Here is a 13779-nt window from a genome sequence, read left to right as displayed (position 1 = left end):
AAGCGCTCGGGCTTCCTCACCCTGGGCTACCGCGGCTCCTACACCACCGTGCGCGACAACCAGGCGGACGCCAAGTTCCGGCGTGTGGCGCGCATCATGGTGTGCGGGCGCATCTCGTTGGCCAAGGAGGTCTTCGGGGACACGCTCAACGAGAGTCGCGACCCCGACCGGCAGCCCGAGAAATACACTTCCCGCTTCTACCTCAAGTTCACCTACTTGGAGCAGGCGTTCGATCGCCTGTCTGAGGCCGGCTTCCACATGGTGGCGTGTAACTCCTCCGGCACTGCAGCCTTCGTTAACCAGTACCGCGACGACAAAATCTGGAGTAGCTACACCGAATACATCTTCTTCCGTAAGTTCGCAACCTGGGCACCTCCTAGCGGCGAGTGAGAGAGAGCCCGGTTGCAGCCCGGGCTGGATGTCCAGGCGGGAGCTGTTAGCTAGTGCTGCCAAGCCTTCCAGCAAGCTTCCCTGGCGCCTTAGACACCTATCACAGATTCTTTCCCTCCCATCTCAGTCTCTACTCCCGTTTTCTTAAACTCCGCAGAGCCCGGTCTTCACGAGGTCCTCCTCCTTAACTTTAATGATCTCACTCTCCTGCCCCAGCTTGGGCGCTGGATGCTCAGTTTCCCCTTGACTTCAGGGGCCCGGGAGGTGGACTGCATGCAAACGCCTCCTCCGGTCCGCAGCCGGGGGAGTCCCGGGGAATTTCTGTGGCTGCTCCTGGGGCTCCCCTAGGGGGCGGAATGGCATCTGAGCATCGCCTCGCACGGTGCACTGCCTGCCCAGTAGGCGCGGCCCGCCGCAGCAGTGCCGATTGCTAGTCCTTTTGGAAAGGGGCAGCGGAAGAAGCGCTGACTGTGCTTGTAGAGCCCCTGGGGCGGGGGCAGGGCCTGAGCGTGGCTGGTGAAAAAGCGGCCTTCACTGACCGATAGAAACCCAGATTTCCCAGGCTGGTATCTTTATATTGTCTTTTCCAGTTCAACTGCCTAGCATCTTGGAGGAGGTTGGGAGGAGCTGGAGAGTCCTCCAGTTGGATGTCTGAGTGTTGCACTCAGAGTTGGAGATCAGAAGGGGAGTGTGTGTGTGTGTGTGTTCGCCCGCGCAAGAGGTTACGGTCTTTCCGTGCACTTAAGTGCAAAAAAGTTAAATCCACACTCCCAAAGTGAGTAACTTCAGGGATTTTGTGAAAAGAGAGAAAGGGGAAAGCATTTGGCATGACGTTATTTGGTAGTGCGCTTCAGAGAGCGCTCTGTGGAGCTGCAGAACTCCACCAAGTGCCACAACCTTCATATGTGTGTGGGATTGTGGGTAGAGCGGGGAGTGTGGCGCGCGCAGTTCCCAGTGACGGACAGAAAGCGAGGGGGATAACGATTAAAAGGCGATTTGGGCAAATGAAAAGCCAGCTGGAATAGCAGCAGGAGCAGTATTTGGCAAACATTTTCCCCGCTCTGGCAAGACTCAAGAATCTTTAAAACTTGCCTGCGATGTTAGGAAGAATAGCATCGAAAGCCTTTAATGGAAACAGACCAGCTTTAATTGTATTTATTTATTTTGGTGATTTGTTCGCGATTGTGGAATGGAACAATTTCTACACTTTGTTTAGACTGGAGACGTGAAAGAAAACTCGCCGTGAGGGTGCAAAGTTGACGAATGTGGCTCCGTGTCTGTGTTTTCGTAACCTTGAGGCAGGGCTACAAACAGAACATTCGCCCCTAGGTTGTCCTTCTAAGTAATGTTGGGTTATCTGAGCCAACAGAAAAGCAAATGAAGGGTCCACTGAAGTGATAGATAAAAACCTGATTGTTTAAAAATATCAAAGTATTATTGAGCAGTAAGATCAGTGCCACATAGGGGAATATGCTGTTTTTCATATAAAATTCCTTATAAATGAGAGCTTCATCAACAATTTTTAGACTACAAACATTTAAGTTATTTCAGTAAAGATGTATTTGCAACCATCTCAAAAGATTATGTGACAGGAACTTTTGCCTTTCTTGTCAGTGGTTTCTGTTAGCAAAGATACACTTGTTTTATACTATAAGAGAAAATAAATGCTTTATAACTAAGTTTCTTAAATTTTGGATATCTATAACAATTGTGTGGACTTGAGAATGTCCATTGTTTTGATTATGCAGCGATGATACTGAATAACCACTTGTGGAGTACTTTCTTTTCTAGTGAGCTTTGAGATTGGTCTTTTAACAGTTCCTGAAATCTAAAGAAACAACATAGTATTCTACGTTTGCTGCCTCACTTTGGGGGAAACAATATAATTCTAGATTAAATATTAGTTTCCTGAAGTGCTAATCCAGTGGTTAATCAACTATCTGTAGGTCTCATTTGTTATTCTGTATGTCAAATTTTCCTTGAATGCTAGCATACTGGGTAGACTAGGTATATTGTGTATTATATAGCTTGAACTATAGTTTCACAAATTATCCTGAATGGAATTCCTTTTAATATCTCAAGAATGCAAATGTAAATTTTTTTCTTTCTTGTTTGGTTGAGGTAATGGCAAAATGTAGCATTTTACCTGGTAGTTCTCTATTTTAAAATATTATTAGTGACACTGATAAAAGCAAAACTATCTAGACATGGATAACTAGGATGACCCTGTCTATTTATATTGTGAATTTAATGAAGAGCCTTAGTATCTTTCATTTCTTTTTAACACAGGTCTTTTAAAAAGACTCATTTGTTATATAACATATTCATCTAGTGTATAATACATGCAGCCTTCATTTTGACATCTTTTAACATTCAAATTACATGCGAACTTAGTGGTTTAGATGCTGCTATAAAAGTGAAGGAACTGTAGCCATACACTTGAACTTCAGTTTTAATATTCCTTGTTCCTTAATTTCTACAACAGAAGAGATGGGAAAATGCTTCAGGGCCGGTGGTTCAGTACCCCAGACACTGCTAACTGCCAAATGTGTGATTTTGGTCCATTCTTTACTTGTTCTGTACTTTAGTTTCCTCACCTGTGTAATGGGGGTTGTTATAGTAACAATGTAGTAGAATTTAATAATTCATATAAAGTGCATAGAGCAGAACCTTAATCAAAATAGAAGCTTAATAAATATTAACTATTAGCATTGCAAGTAGGAATCTATGCACTTTTATAATTGTTGTTAACTTTAAACTTTTGTTTTTGTTTTATAGAAACTATACAGTGGACATTTGACTTATGAACTCAATTCATTCCTGAGGGATGGTTGTAATTTAGATTGGTCAACTGAAGGCTCAGGCTTCTCTACACAGCCTTCAAAGTCTCTCTCCTGGATACAGGCAGATCTCAGTGTCCTTAGAGAGACACTGACCTAGGATTTCTCAAGCTCACACAGGAAAGAATGTTGTAATGTTCCTTCCAGAACTCTTAAGGGTTAAATCTGTACCTGAGACCATGTGGAAGCACAAGTGACTGGCATTCAAGTCATAACTCAAGATTTTGTTTGTTAATTACAATTAAAATTCTGGTCATAACCCAAGTTGTTCGTATGTCATGCTAGCTGTAACTCAGGGGTCCACTATAGTAAATTTGATTGTAAAATTAATTAGATAATTATTTTTCAATTAAACATTAGTACACTGAAGTTTTAGAAATTTGAAACAACTTATTGAATAACTTCTTTCCTGGAGCATTAATGTTTTACATTAAGTCCTCTAGGCTTGCCAGTACTATTCAGATCTACTCCAACAAGTCCATTTCTGATTCTAGGCCAGGAAATGTTTTAGCTTTCTCCATAGGACTTGAGACTATGGCAATATTTCTTGATAAATATTAAGCTGGATTCATATCTCCTTAAGTGCATATATCCAAGTCATTGGCTTCTTATATGTGAGGTTATGTACAAGTTATTAAATATCAAATACCACCTTCATTTATCTACATGAATGCTTTTATCTACTCTCATTTTTAATCATTGCTTACCAAATCTTTCCAGTGCACTATATCCTATAGTAATACAGTTGAATTTTATATTACTTTTCTAGTCTGAAGTTGAATTGTTTCTTCTTGAAAAAAAAGAGGGCTTTAAGTGCCGGGTGTGGTGGCACATGCCTGTAATCCCAGCACTCAGGAGGCTGAGGCAGGAGGATCCCTGGGAGTTTGAGACCAGCCTCAGCTACATAGTGAGTTCCAGGTCAGACTCAACTACATAGTAAGACCCTGTAATTGTTCTTCTTGTTGTGGGAAGTTGTCTGGTGAATAGTTGTGACTACTTATAATAGCAAGAGACAGAAAAGGTATGTTAGATTGGTACAATATAGTCTAGAGTAGATAGTTATGTCCTTGGACTGTAATATGTATATCAGTCATGGTTAAAAGTAGATTCATACATTGCTTTTATTCCTCAGAATAAGTGAGTTTGGAGCAAACATAATACCACTTTATCCTTCTTCTTTCTTGAGTATTTCAGATTTTGAACTCCATGTATTTCTAATAATAGAGCACATAGAAAAATGACAAAAACCTTATAGTGGCCTGGAACTTTTATTTCTGCATGGTACCATAATAAAAACTTTTCTTCACAGTGCTGTGGCTTTAGCTTCCCTAGTCTCCTAGGACAGCTCTGGGTGGGTTAATCTTTAGGCAGATAATGAATAAATATAAACTTTATTTAACAGGTTTCTTTCTTTTTTGTAGCTTAAGATGTTGAAACTCACAATAGGTATGTGTCCGTATGTGAATGTGAACACTCTGTAATTAAAAATAAGAGAGTATCTGTAAAAGAGAAATATATTTGGAAATACTATGTAATTATTATACATTCTATTATTTAAAATTATTATCTGGTATTAATTAAAATGTGAAAATAACCATCTTGTTAATATTTACAATAATGTATACATATTTCAAAATTCTAAGAGAGTAAGCTTCAAGTATTCTGAACACACACACACAAATAAATAAAGGTAGCCCTTTCGAAAATAAAAGTAATATGTGCAATTTTAGGAATTTTCTAAATAATAAGTGAAATTTTAAATAAATCACTGGTAACTCCATATAAAATCATTACTCATGCTTTCACAGTCTTTAACATACATGTAGATGAAAAAATGTATTTTTCAAAAGTTACGATCATATCATATATATAGTTTTTATGCTTGTCTTTGATTAGTCTTATACATTTAATACATTTAATAGCATTTTTTCCATGCCATTAAAATTTTGTTGAAATTTTAGATAGTAAAAGCACTGTACATATGTATCACCATATTATTATAAATATTGTTGATTGTTTCTCCTAAAGACTTAGTAAAAAAGTGCTTTTCAAAATACAATAAAATAAAATATTGCCATATCATAATCACTGTTTTACATACATTAATTTGTTTATATCTTATAATATTTCCTGAACTTGACATTAGTTCAGTGTGGATAGCATTGCAGAGTTAGTAGGGGATTAACTATAATTTAAATAATTGTCTTCATTCAAAGCCCTTACTCTTGAAATATTTATAAATAGTTCTTATTTCATATAGTAAATTTAACAAATATAGCTTAGTGTCTCTTGAATACTTATAGATTTCCAAGTTAAAAAGTAGTAGAAATTGTTAATGAATAATGTTAGTATTTTTACTCTAATGTTAAATTTCCATAAAATACACTGTTTTATGTCTTTTACTTACTGAAAGGTTTTTTCTTTATTTATAAAGAATACCATATTCATTAATGTTTTTAAAGAAAGTAAACCATTTGATTTCATTCAACATGTTTTTTAGGAGAACAAGGAATACCTAAAAGTTTGATAAACCAGTAATATGTATGGATTTGATAAACTGACAAATTTAAGCTACTCAGGTGACAAATTCATCTTTAACTTCTGTAAATGGAACACATTTTCTCTTGTTTTGGAAGGTGGCAGATTGAAGAGGCTATTTTAGTTTAAATCAAATTTGTTAATAATATCTAGTTGTCTTATAGTTCTAAATATTGGTTAAGGGCATTAAATTATATACTTAGTCTAATGAGGGTCAAAAGCATCAAACACCTGTTGGGTATTAAGATTACCTTCCAGTGGTTCGAAGCCTTACAGTACAGTGGAAGTCTGTGTGAAGAGTTGGGAGTACTTGGAAAGTAGCATTTCAGATAAACCTTAACACTGTATCTAGTTACCTGTAAAATTTTTAGGAGTGAACTTTATGGTATACATATATATATTTTTTGTCACTTAGCAACCAGATGCCTTTAAGATGTGAGGCTTTTCTAATCTCCTGTGGACTTCTAGTAGTGAGAAGCTGTCAATCCAGCGGGTTTGGGAGGACTTGTCTACAGGGAAGAATGGCTTTCTTTCTAGTCACTCCAACTGGGAAGTTAGCTGCTTTATAAGTGTAAATGTAATGAAGAAGCTCTTTCTGCTGATTTAAATGAGGAGGCCGATACTTGCCCTCCATACATTTCTCATAACTCGTGTCTGCTACTCATACAAACTTTGTTTTGTTTCATTTTGTTTTGTATGTGTTGGGGATCTAACACAGGGGCTTTTGCATGTTAGGCCAGTTCTTTATCATAGCTATTTCTTTAGTCTCTGAACAAATTTCTAATTACTGTCCAACTGTACTTGAATTTGGATCTTCAAGGTTTATAGAATTGTTGATAATGCTATGGAGGGGTTCTTTTGCATTTTAGAAAGAGGTAGGAGTAATTACATGGGAAGCTGTTATGTAGCACTGTAAATAATGAAAATAGATAAAATATTTTCTATGGGGTAGATTAAAAGGATTTTGTTCGTGAAATTGTTAGATTCATAAACATATGCACATGGACACATATTACTTTATATTTAAATCATCGGTGAATTAGAAGGATGGGGTCACAAATTAACTTATTGGATATGTTTAGTGTATAAAAGATGTTGGGAAAATGCACATTACCCCAGCTTTATCCGTCACCACAATATTGAGTACTGACTTACCCTCTTAAACTATCTCGGGATATGAAACCACCACTCTCCAAATATGGTCAGGCCTTCTTATGGCAGAAAATTAAGTTCAAATAGTATCTGACCATACTAATAGTATTTGCTAAGAATCCAGTTAATTTTATATTGCAATGTTGATCAGTTTTTCAAAGGCTTATTAAAATATAGTTTATAGGTATTAGTATTTAATGATTAGTAATATAATATCAGTTTTACCTATGTTTATTAACCTTTCATCAAAATAGTTAATAAAAATAAATCAAGTCTGTTGGCATTAACAATACATATTTGGGTGCTATTATGATGCTTATTATTTGATGTCAATTCATTAAACAATTGCAGTGCTTTTGCATCTGCTAGCTTAGAATGTTATTTGTAATACAGTGGACCCCTGGCTTACAAACTCAGTTTATTCCCCAATGGTGGTTGTAACTCAAATTGCTCAGTTGAAGGTTCAGGCTCCTCTACACAGCCTTCAAAATCTCTGTCCTGTATACGGCAGATCTCAGTATCCGTAGAGAGACATTAGCCCAGGATTTCCTAGTTAATCCCACACAAGAAAGGATGTTGTGATGTTCCTTCCAGAACTCTTTGAGGGTTTAAATCTGTATCTGAGACATCTGGAAGCACAAGAGGCCGGCATTTGGTTAATAACTCAAGACTTTGTAGGTTAATCTAAAATTCCAGTTGTAACCTAAATTGTTCATATGTCATGCTGGTTGTAACTTGAGGGTCCACTGTATAGTGTAATCCTTGTCACTAAACCATATTTATGTAAGAAAAAAAATAGAACCAAATAATAAAATAAAAGATATTGTCGACAGTTTGTAATAGCTAAAACTTGGAAACAGCCCATCTGCCCATCAATTGGAAACAGGATAATGAAGATGTGGTTTTTCTATAAAATGGAATGCTACTCAGCCATAAAGAATCAGAAATTAGATTCATTCATAGGTAAATGGGTACATTTTGAGGATGTACTCCTAAGTGAAATAAATAAGTCACACACGTGTAAATACCGAACAGTTTCTCTGGTGTGAACAATTAAAATAGTACTCAAGATCCTAACGGGGTAATTATCAATGTGAAATAGGAAGATAAGGACCAAAGGTGTAGGGACAGTGAGAAGGATAGGGAAAGGGTAATAAGGGAAAAGGAAAAAAATATGAGAAAATGTAAAAATGGAATTAAAGTGTTTGAAGGTGGGGAGGGGAGGAGGGAGTGAAGGGAGGGCAGGGACAAGGGGAAAAAATGAAAACCAAGACCGGCATGCAAAGGTACAAGATCCCAGTAATGAATGTAACTGTACTGTCTACCTAGAATGTACCAATAAATTCAATTAAAAAATAGTGTCGATTTCATGTGAATAGTGAATTATTTAACTGCCCAGTTAAATTATTTTCATTTTATTCATCAGTTATAGCAACAAATACCTTTACCATGAGATTTATAATGTTATTCTTTTTGTGGTTTTATAGATTAAACGTATTTACTAATTTCTGATATAGCTATGCATTGCTCAGTGTCTTGTTGCTGAGAAATAATACCAGGCATCCACAATTTAAAGGAGGAGGGGTTTATTAGACTCATAATTTTAGAGTTTGAAGTCCATGTTTAGCTGTCAGTAAGCAGCAAGATCACAGTACAAGCGAATGTTGGAACCAGCTGCACCCTTCATAGTAGTTGAGAAGCAGAGAACAGGTAAGAGTGTGAACAGGAGATATGCGTTCGAAGGTCCACCCCCAGTGACCCACATCCTCCAACTGGGAACCTCCTCCTCACAGCACATTCAGCTATGAACACCAGTGGATTAATGCACTGCTGATTACTGTGTCCCATGAGCCAGTTATCTCTTCAGGAATATCTGTCAGTCAAACTGATGCTACGGTGAACTGACACGGTGCAGGACCAGGAGCACAGTACTCTGTGTAGGGAAGGGACTATGCCAGAATCTCCCGGCCCTAAGATACAAATCCATGAAAGCTTTCAATGATGCAATGATTGTTGGTCAGATTCCTTGAAAATTTCTGAATTTAACTTTGAGATCTTAGGAAAATAACTGTGTTTTCCTCCCGAAGGGAAAGGGAACCAAAATATTCACTTATAGATTTGTTACAAGGAATAAAGGAAATAGTCCTTAGAATGGTATTGGTCACAGATTAAAAACTCCATAAGTATTATTTATTGTCATTTATTAATTTAAGGACCTAAAAATACATTGCCAGTCCTATTTCTCTACATTAATAATTCTCAGTAACAGATTTCTTTTCCTACATGAGGAAACTGAAAGCAATAGCTATGCAACATTTTCCATCTAAATGTAATGATAGCATGAGGGACCTTTTACTTTACAAAATTGTTGACTTGCCAAGTCTAACATGAATTGTAATATATTTTTAAACAATTTTATTCTAATAGGTACTATATGGCTTGGGGTATGCATTCTTCCAAGTCTAGTGCTGGTACTGCTGAGTTTTAATACAATAAGAATGCTAGTATTCAATGGAAATTGTCTCCCAGTATGAGGTATACTTGGACAAAGCACCTTATACTCATATTTTTAATTTATATTTCTCAAGAAAGCTTTTACCTTGATATCAGGAGTTTTATGCAAGAGAATAACTTTCCACAGAGCCATGTGGCCTCACACATTGCCCAGAGTTTGGGCATTTGGCCAAAATTTCAAGCTACGTTTTGAATTCAAATACATATCTTTGCAATTTTAGGAAAACTGTTAGCTGTCAACTCAATCAGCTCCTATTGAAACTGTTCTGACACATTTTGAATGTAAGTTTTCAAGTAGCTGAAATCTACGTATTTGAAGAATGCAGGGAGATGCTGGCACCATTCAGAGGTGGTTCGCCAATATTCTGACCTTTTTTCTTCTGGATGGTGAGGGCTGCATCGAGCAAGTCTCTTTGCAGGTGGATGATATGTATGATTCATGTCTACAATTCAAAAATGACTTCCACTTTTGATAAAGGAAAGTTGCTATGGTGGCACTTTTACAGTGAATGGTGGGAGGAAGCAGACACAGTGGCTGTGAATTCTTGGTGTCACTTATAATGGTGATTTGGGGATGAGTCCTTCTGATGCTAATCTTGATTTAGAATTAAAAAAAAGAGATGTTTGGCAGACAAATCCCTTGACTGTAGGCTTCGCCTTCATCGATGTGTAGATTAGCTTTATTTTGTGCTATTTTACTTTTCTACACTTTAGTTCTTCATGTGGAAAACAGTAGAAATTGATTTTCTTTCTCATCTTATCTCCATGGAATATTATATATGGTAGTTATCAGCTAATTTGTGCTGAATACAAATAGAGTATTTATCCTTGTGTCAAACTGTTACCTTTTTTGGGGTACCGGGGGTTGAACTCAGGACCTTGTGCTTGTGAGGCAGGTGGCTGAACCACTGAGCTAACAGCTGTAAATTTTTAATAGAAGACTTTTGAGTATATTAACAAGACATTTATTGACATTGAAACCTTTTCATACACTGTCTTATTTAATGAATTTTTAAAATTCAGAAATATAAATACTTCCAAACTGAGAGAAATCTAGGTTAGATTACTTTTAAACTCCTCTGAATCGTATCTCTTTTAAAGTACATTTGTGATTATTTTGTATTCAAGATTGTGTGCCCTGTTGTCTTCACATTGTGTATTAGGTGAATGGCACACTAAACGCCTGTGATTCATAAATTGTATGTCTCATTGTGCAGACTGCTCGTGCTCGTGGCCAAAGACTGACCCTAGCTCCTATTAAGTTTTTCTTTTTAAAGATAAACATTTATTGGTACATTTTTTTATGGTACATTTTAGATATGAACAATGGTAACATTCATTATAAGGAATTTGTACCTGTATATGATATATTTGGCTTCTTGTTTTTTTCCCTACTAATTTTTGATCACAAGAATCTAGGCATGTAGTTACATTTGTGTGTATATGTGTGCATGTGTGTGTGTGTGTGTGTATGTGTATGCATGTGGGTACACATATACATAAGCAAGAATGTTTGGAGAGAACATTAATATTACTCTTTAGCCCATAATTATAATAAAAAATTAATTCTCTAAAATGTGCCTGAATAATGAATAATTCATATTGAAAATTTTATCATTGATACTGACCTTTTGTGAAAATTGCCTATTTAGAGAAAAATGCACACTTTTGGAAGTGATCATCTTTCTGTTCTCTGTATTATACCTTCCTCCTTTTCTGAGAATTTTTTCTCATTTACAGAAATAAAACCAACTAAACTGTCTAGGTTTTGCCACATTTCTTATAGATATCTCCTATTTATCAAAAATAAACAAATTTAAAAGAAAATGAAGGCTTTAGTTGGTTATCTGACAAGTATTTCATAATTAAGATGATATAATTTGAAATGCTTTTGAGGCATCCCTTTCATTTTAATTAATAAACCTGGGATATGTTGATTTAGAATGCTTCATAGACAGTGGTAAAAAGTCATTCTTTATTATATATCAGAAGAAAGAAGGCCTCTTTACCCATTGTCATGTTGCTTATAAATGGAACCCAGGATACATACACTCAGAAGCTCAATGTGGAAGTCGCTGAAGTGACTTTTCCTTTTCTACTGCTGGACTGATGTGCCTCTGATGCACACCAGAAACAAATTGATATTTTGGATTTTACTTGTTGCATTAGCATGTTTGGACTGTGAAATTAACTTAGTTTATTCAAGCTATTTGTTTTATAATTGCTACTATCAAAACATATTTATCATAATAATATTTTGCTACTTACCATTCATACTGTGAAGAGCAGTAATACCCAGTATTTGAGATGCTCATAGGAAGAAGAAAAGATTTACTTCAGTTTTAGCACCATCACTATGCTCTGGGGATTATTGGTAATACTTTTTGATAAATTGTATGCAGTATGTTTTAAATTAAATTATATCATCCCAAAAAGATATGCCAATGCCTCAACCATATGCTCCCCCTGCTCTGGACCTCATAGTATATGACTTTATTTGGATATGGTGTTATTACAGAGGTAATCAAGTAAAATGAGGTCATCATAGTGGGCTGTAATTCAGTACGACTGATGTCATTTTATAAAGGAGTAACTTGTACATAGGAGTAGACAAAAACATGCACATAAACACATGGGAAGAACACCCATATGAATGTGAGGGCAGAGGTAGCAGGCAAAGAACGCTAAAATTTGACAACAAACCCCCAGAAGCTAGGACAGAGTATGGATCAGATTTTCCTTCATGGCTGTGAGGATAAAACAATCTTGCTGATAACTTCAGTCTCAGATTTCAGCATTCAGAAACATGAGGTAATAATTTTCTGTTTTTTAGGCCCCTAATTTAGGATGTTTTGTTGCAGCAGCCCTGGCAATCAACTAGAGCACTTACAAACTATGTTATAAAAAATCTAGAAAAGCCTGAAAGGGCAGTAATTTCAAATTTCCTTTATTTTAAGAAGTCAGTAAATTCCAATGTAACTATTTGAAACTTGAAAGATTTTATTAAGTGTAATTAACAGATTACTTTAGCCTGGTTGGGAGGGCTGAGCTTCCACGAATGAATTTCAACAGCATCACACAGTAAAGCTGCCAAGGAGGTGCTGCCTTACAAGGATTTGGGAGCCCAGAATCAGGAACCTGCCAGACACCTTCTGGCCTTACTAAAATTTAGTGTCAGCAATAATGTGATCAGTATATGCTCCTGCATGACATAAAGCTATCGTACTTTATACAAGTGAATCTTTTATAAACTTCTCCTGAAGGGAGGACCCCTTACCTCCGTATGTGGTCCATGTACAATGTGACATTTTATGAAGGCTGATGTTCCTTGTGGAATAGCCATTTAATGAGTCTTGTTAATACATGTTATTTTCTCCCAGTGCATTCAATAAACAGTGTTAAATGACTTTGGTGAAAGCTTTTGTGTAGAGAAGAATAGGAAACATACAGCCACCCAGATGTACAGTAAATCCTGTTATATAGACCCAGCAAAAATCTTTTTACTGGCAACAGAATAAATTTCTTCTCTAACCTATTTTGTCACCTGGTTTTGTCACCAGTTAAAAATATTCCTTGCCTACTGCTCTTTGTGGTCCTTATATTTGCCCTCTGGGATATTTTTCTCCTGGTAATTTCCTCCGCAGCCACTTCTAAGGCACATTGTATAGGATACTCTCCTTGTAGCTGTATAGATTTTTACAACTCACTTCCTATCTTTGTAGATTAGTTAATTGATCTAATGGTTACATAGCATAGGCTATTCAGGGCCAGTCTTGCAATTTCTTTGGTAAAATAATTCCTTCAGAAGTATTGTTGTATAAGTAGTATGACTATGCTGCTCAGGTTCATGAGTGAATTAGCAGAATCTTAATAACATTTCAGGATTGAAGACTACTGTATGACCTCTGTGAAATATTTTCCACTCTTTTTTTCTTAATTTAATGACTTAACAGGAAGCTGGCAGCTTTGTCAACTGGGCAGTAGCCTTTGTGTGAAAGAGCATCAGTCATGGCCCTTGCCTAGGTTGCAATTTTGCTGTCACTGGTTAGATGGTGTTGTTGACATTTTTGTTGTTTTTAAATAATATTATGAAGATTTTAAACATCCTTGAACATAAGACAGAATAATTTTTAAAAATCCCATATATTTGTTTTCTAGAATCTTCAATTATCAAAACCACTACTTTATCACTTTACAGAGGAATTTTAAGTTAAACAAAATATTGTTATTTCACATCTACATATTTTAAAAATAAAAATGGACACTTTTGTATGTAACTGTTATTCCATTTTGAACTGTAGCAAAATAAGTCATAATTTCTTGGCAATATCATATATAATATATA

General features: G+C 36.3%; 1 protein-coding gene across 1 annotated transcript in view; it reads left to right on the top strand.

Moving 5' to 3' along the window:
* The window catches only part of Kctd8 (potassium channel tetramerization domain containing 8), a gene marked incomplete at its 5' end in the record, with an annotated part of 229379 nt that overhangs the window by 399 nt on the left and 215201 nt on the right, over positions 1 to 13779 (top strand). The window contains one exon of the mRNA XM_010639110.2: positions 1 to 352. This exon is cut by the window's left edge and continues 399 nt beyond it. Coding sequence (XP_010637412.1) covers positions 1 to 352 — 352 coding nt within the window. The remainder of the gene's footprint in view (positions 353 to 13779) is intronic.

This window comes from Fukomys damarensis, unplaced genomic scaffold (genome assembly GCF_012274545.1).
Source record: "Fukomys damarensis isolate Sample0158 unplaced genomic scaffold, DMR_v1.0_HiC HiC_scaffold_35, whole genome shotgun sequence".
In the NCBI taxonomy this organism is placed as follows: domain Eukaryota; kingdom Metazoa; phylum Chordata; class Mammalia; order Rodentia; family Bathyergidae; genus Fukomys; species Fukomys damarensis.
This window is presented reverse-complemented; position numbering and strand designations above follow the sequence as displayed.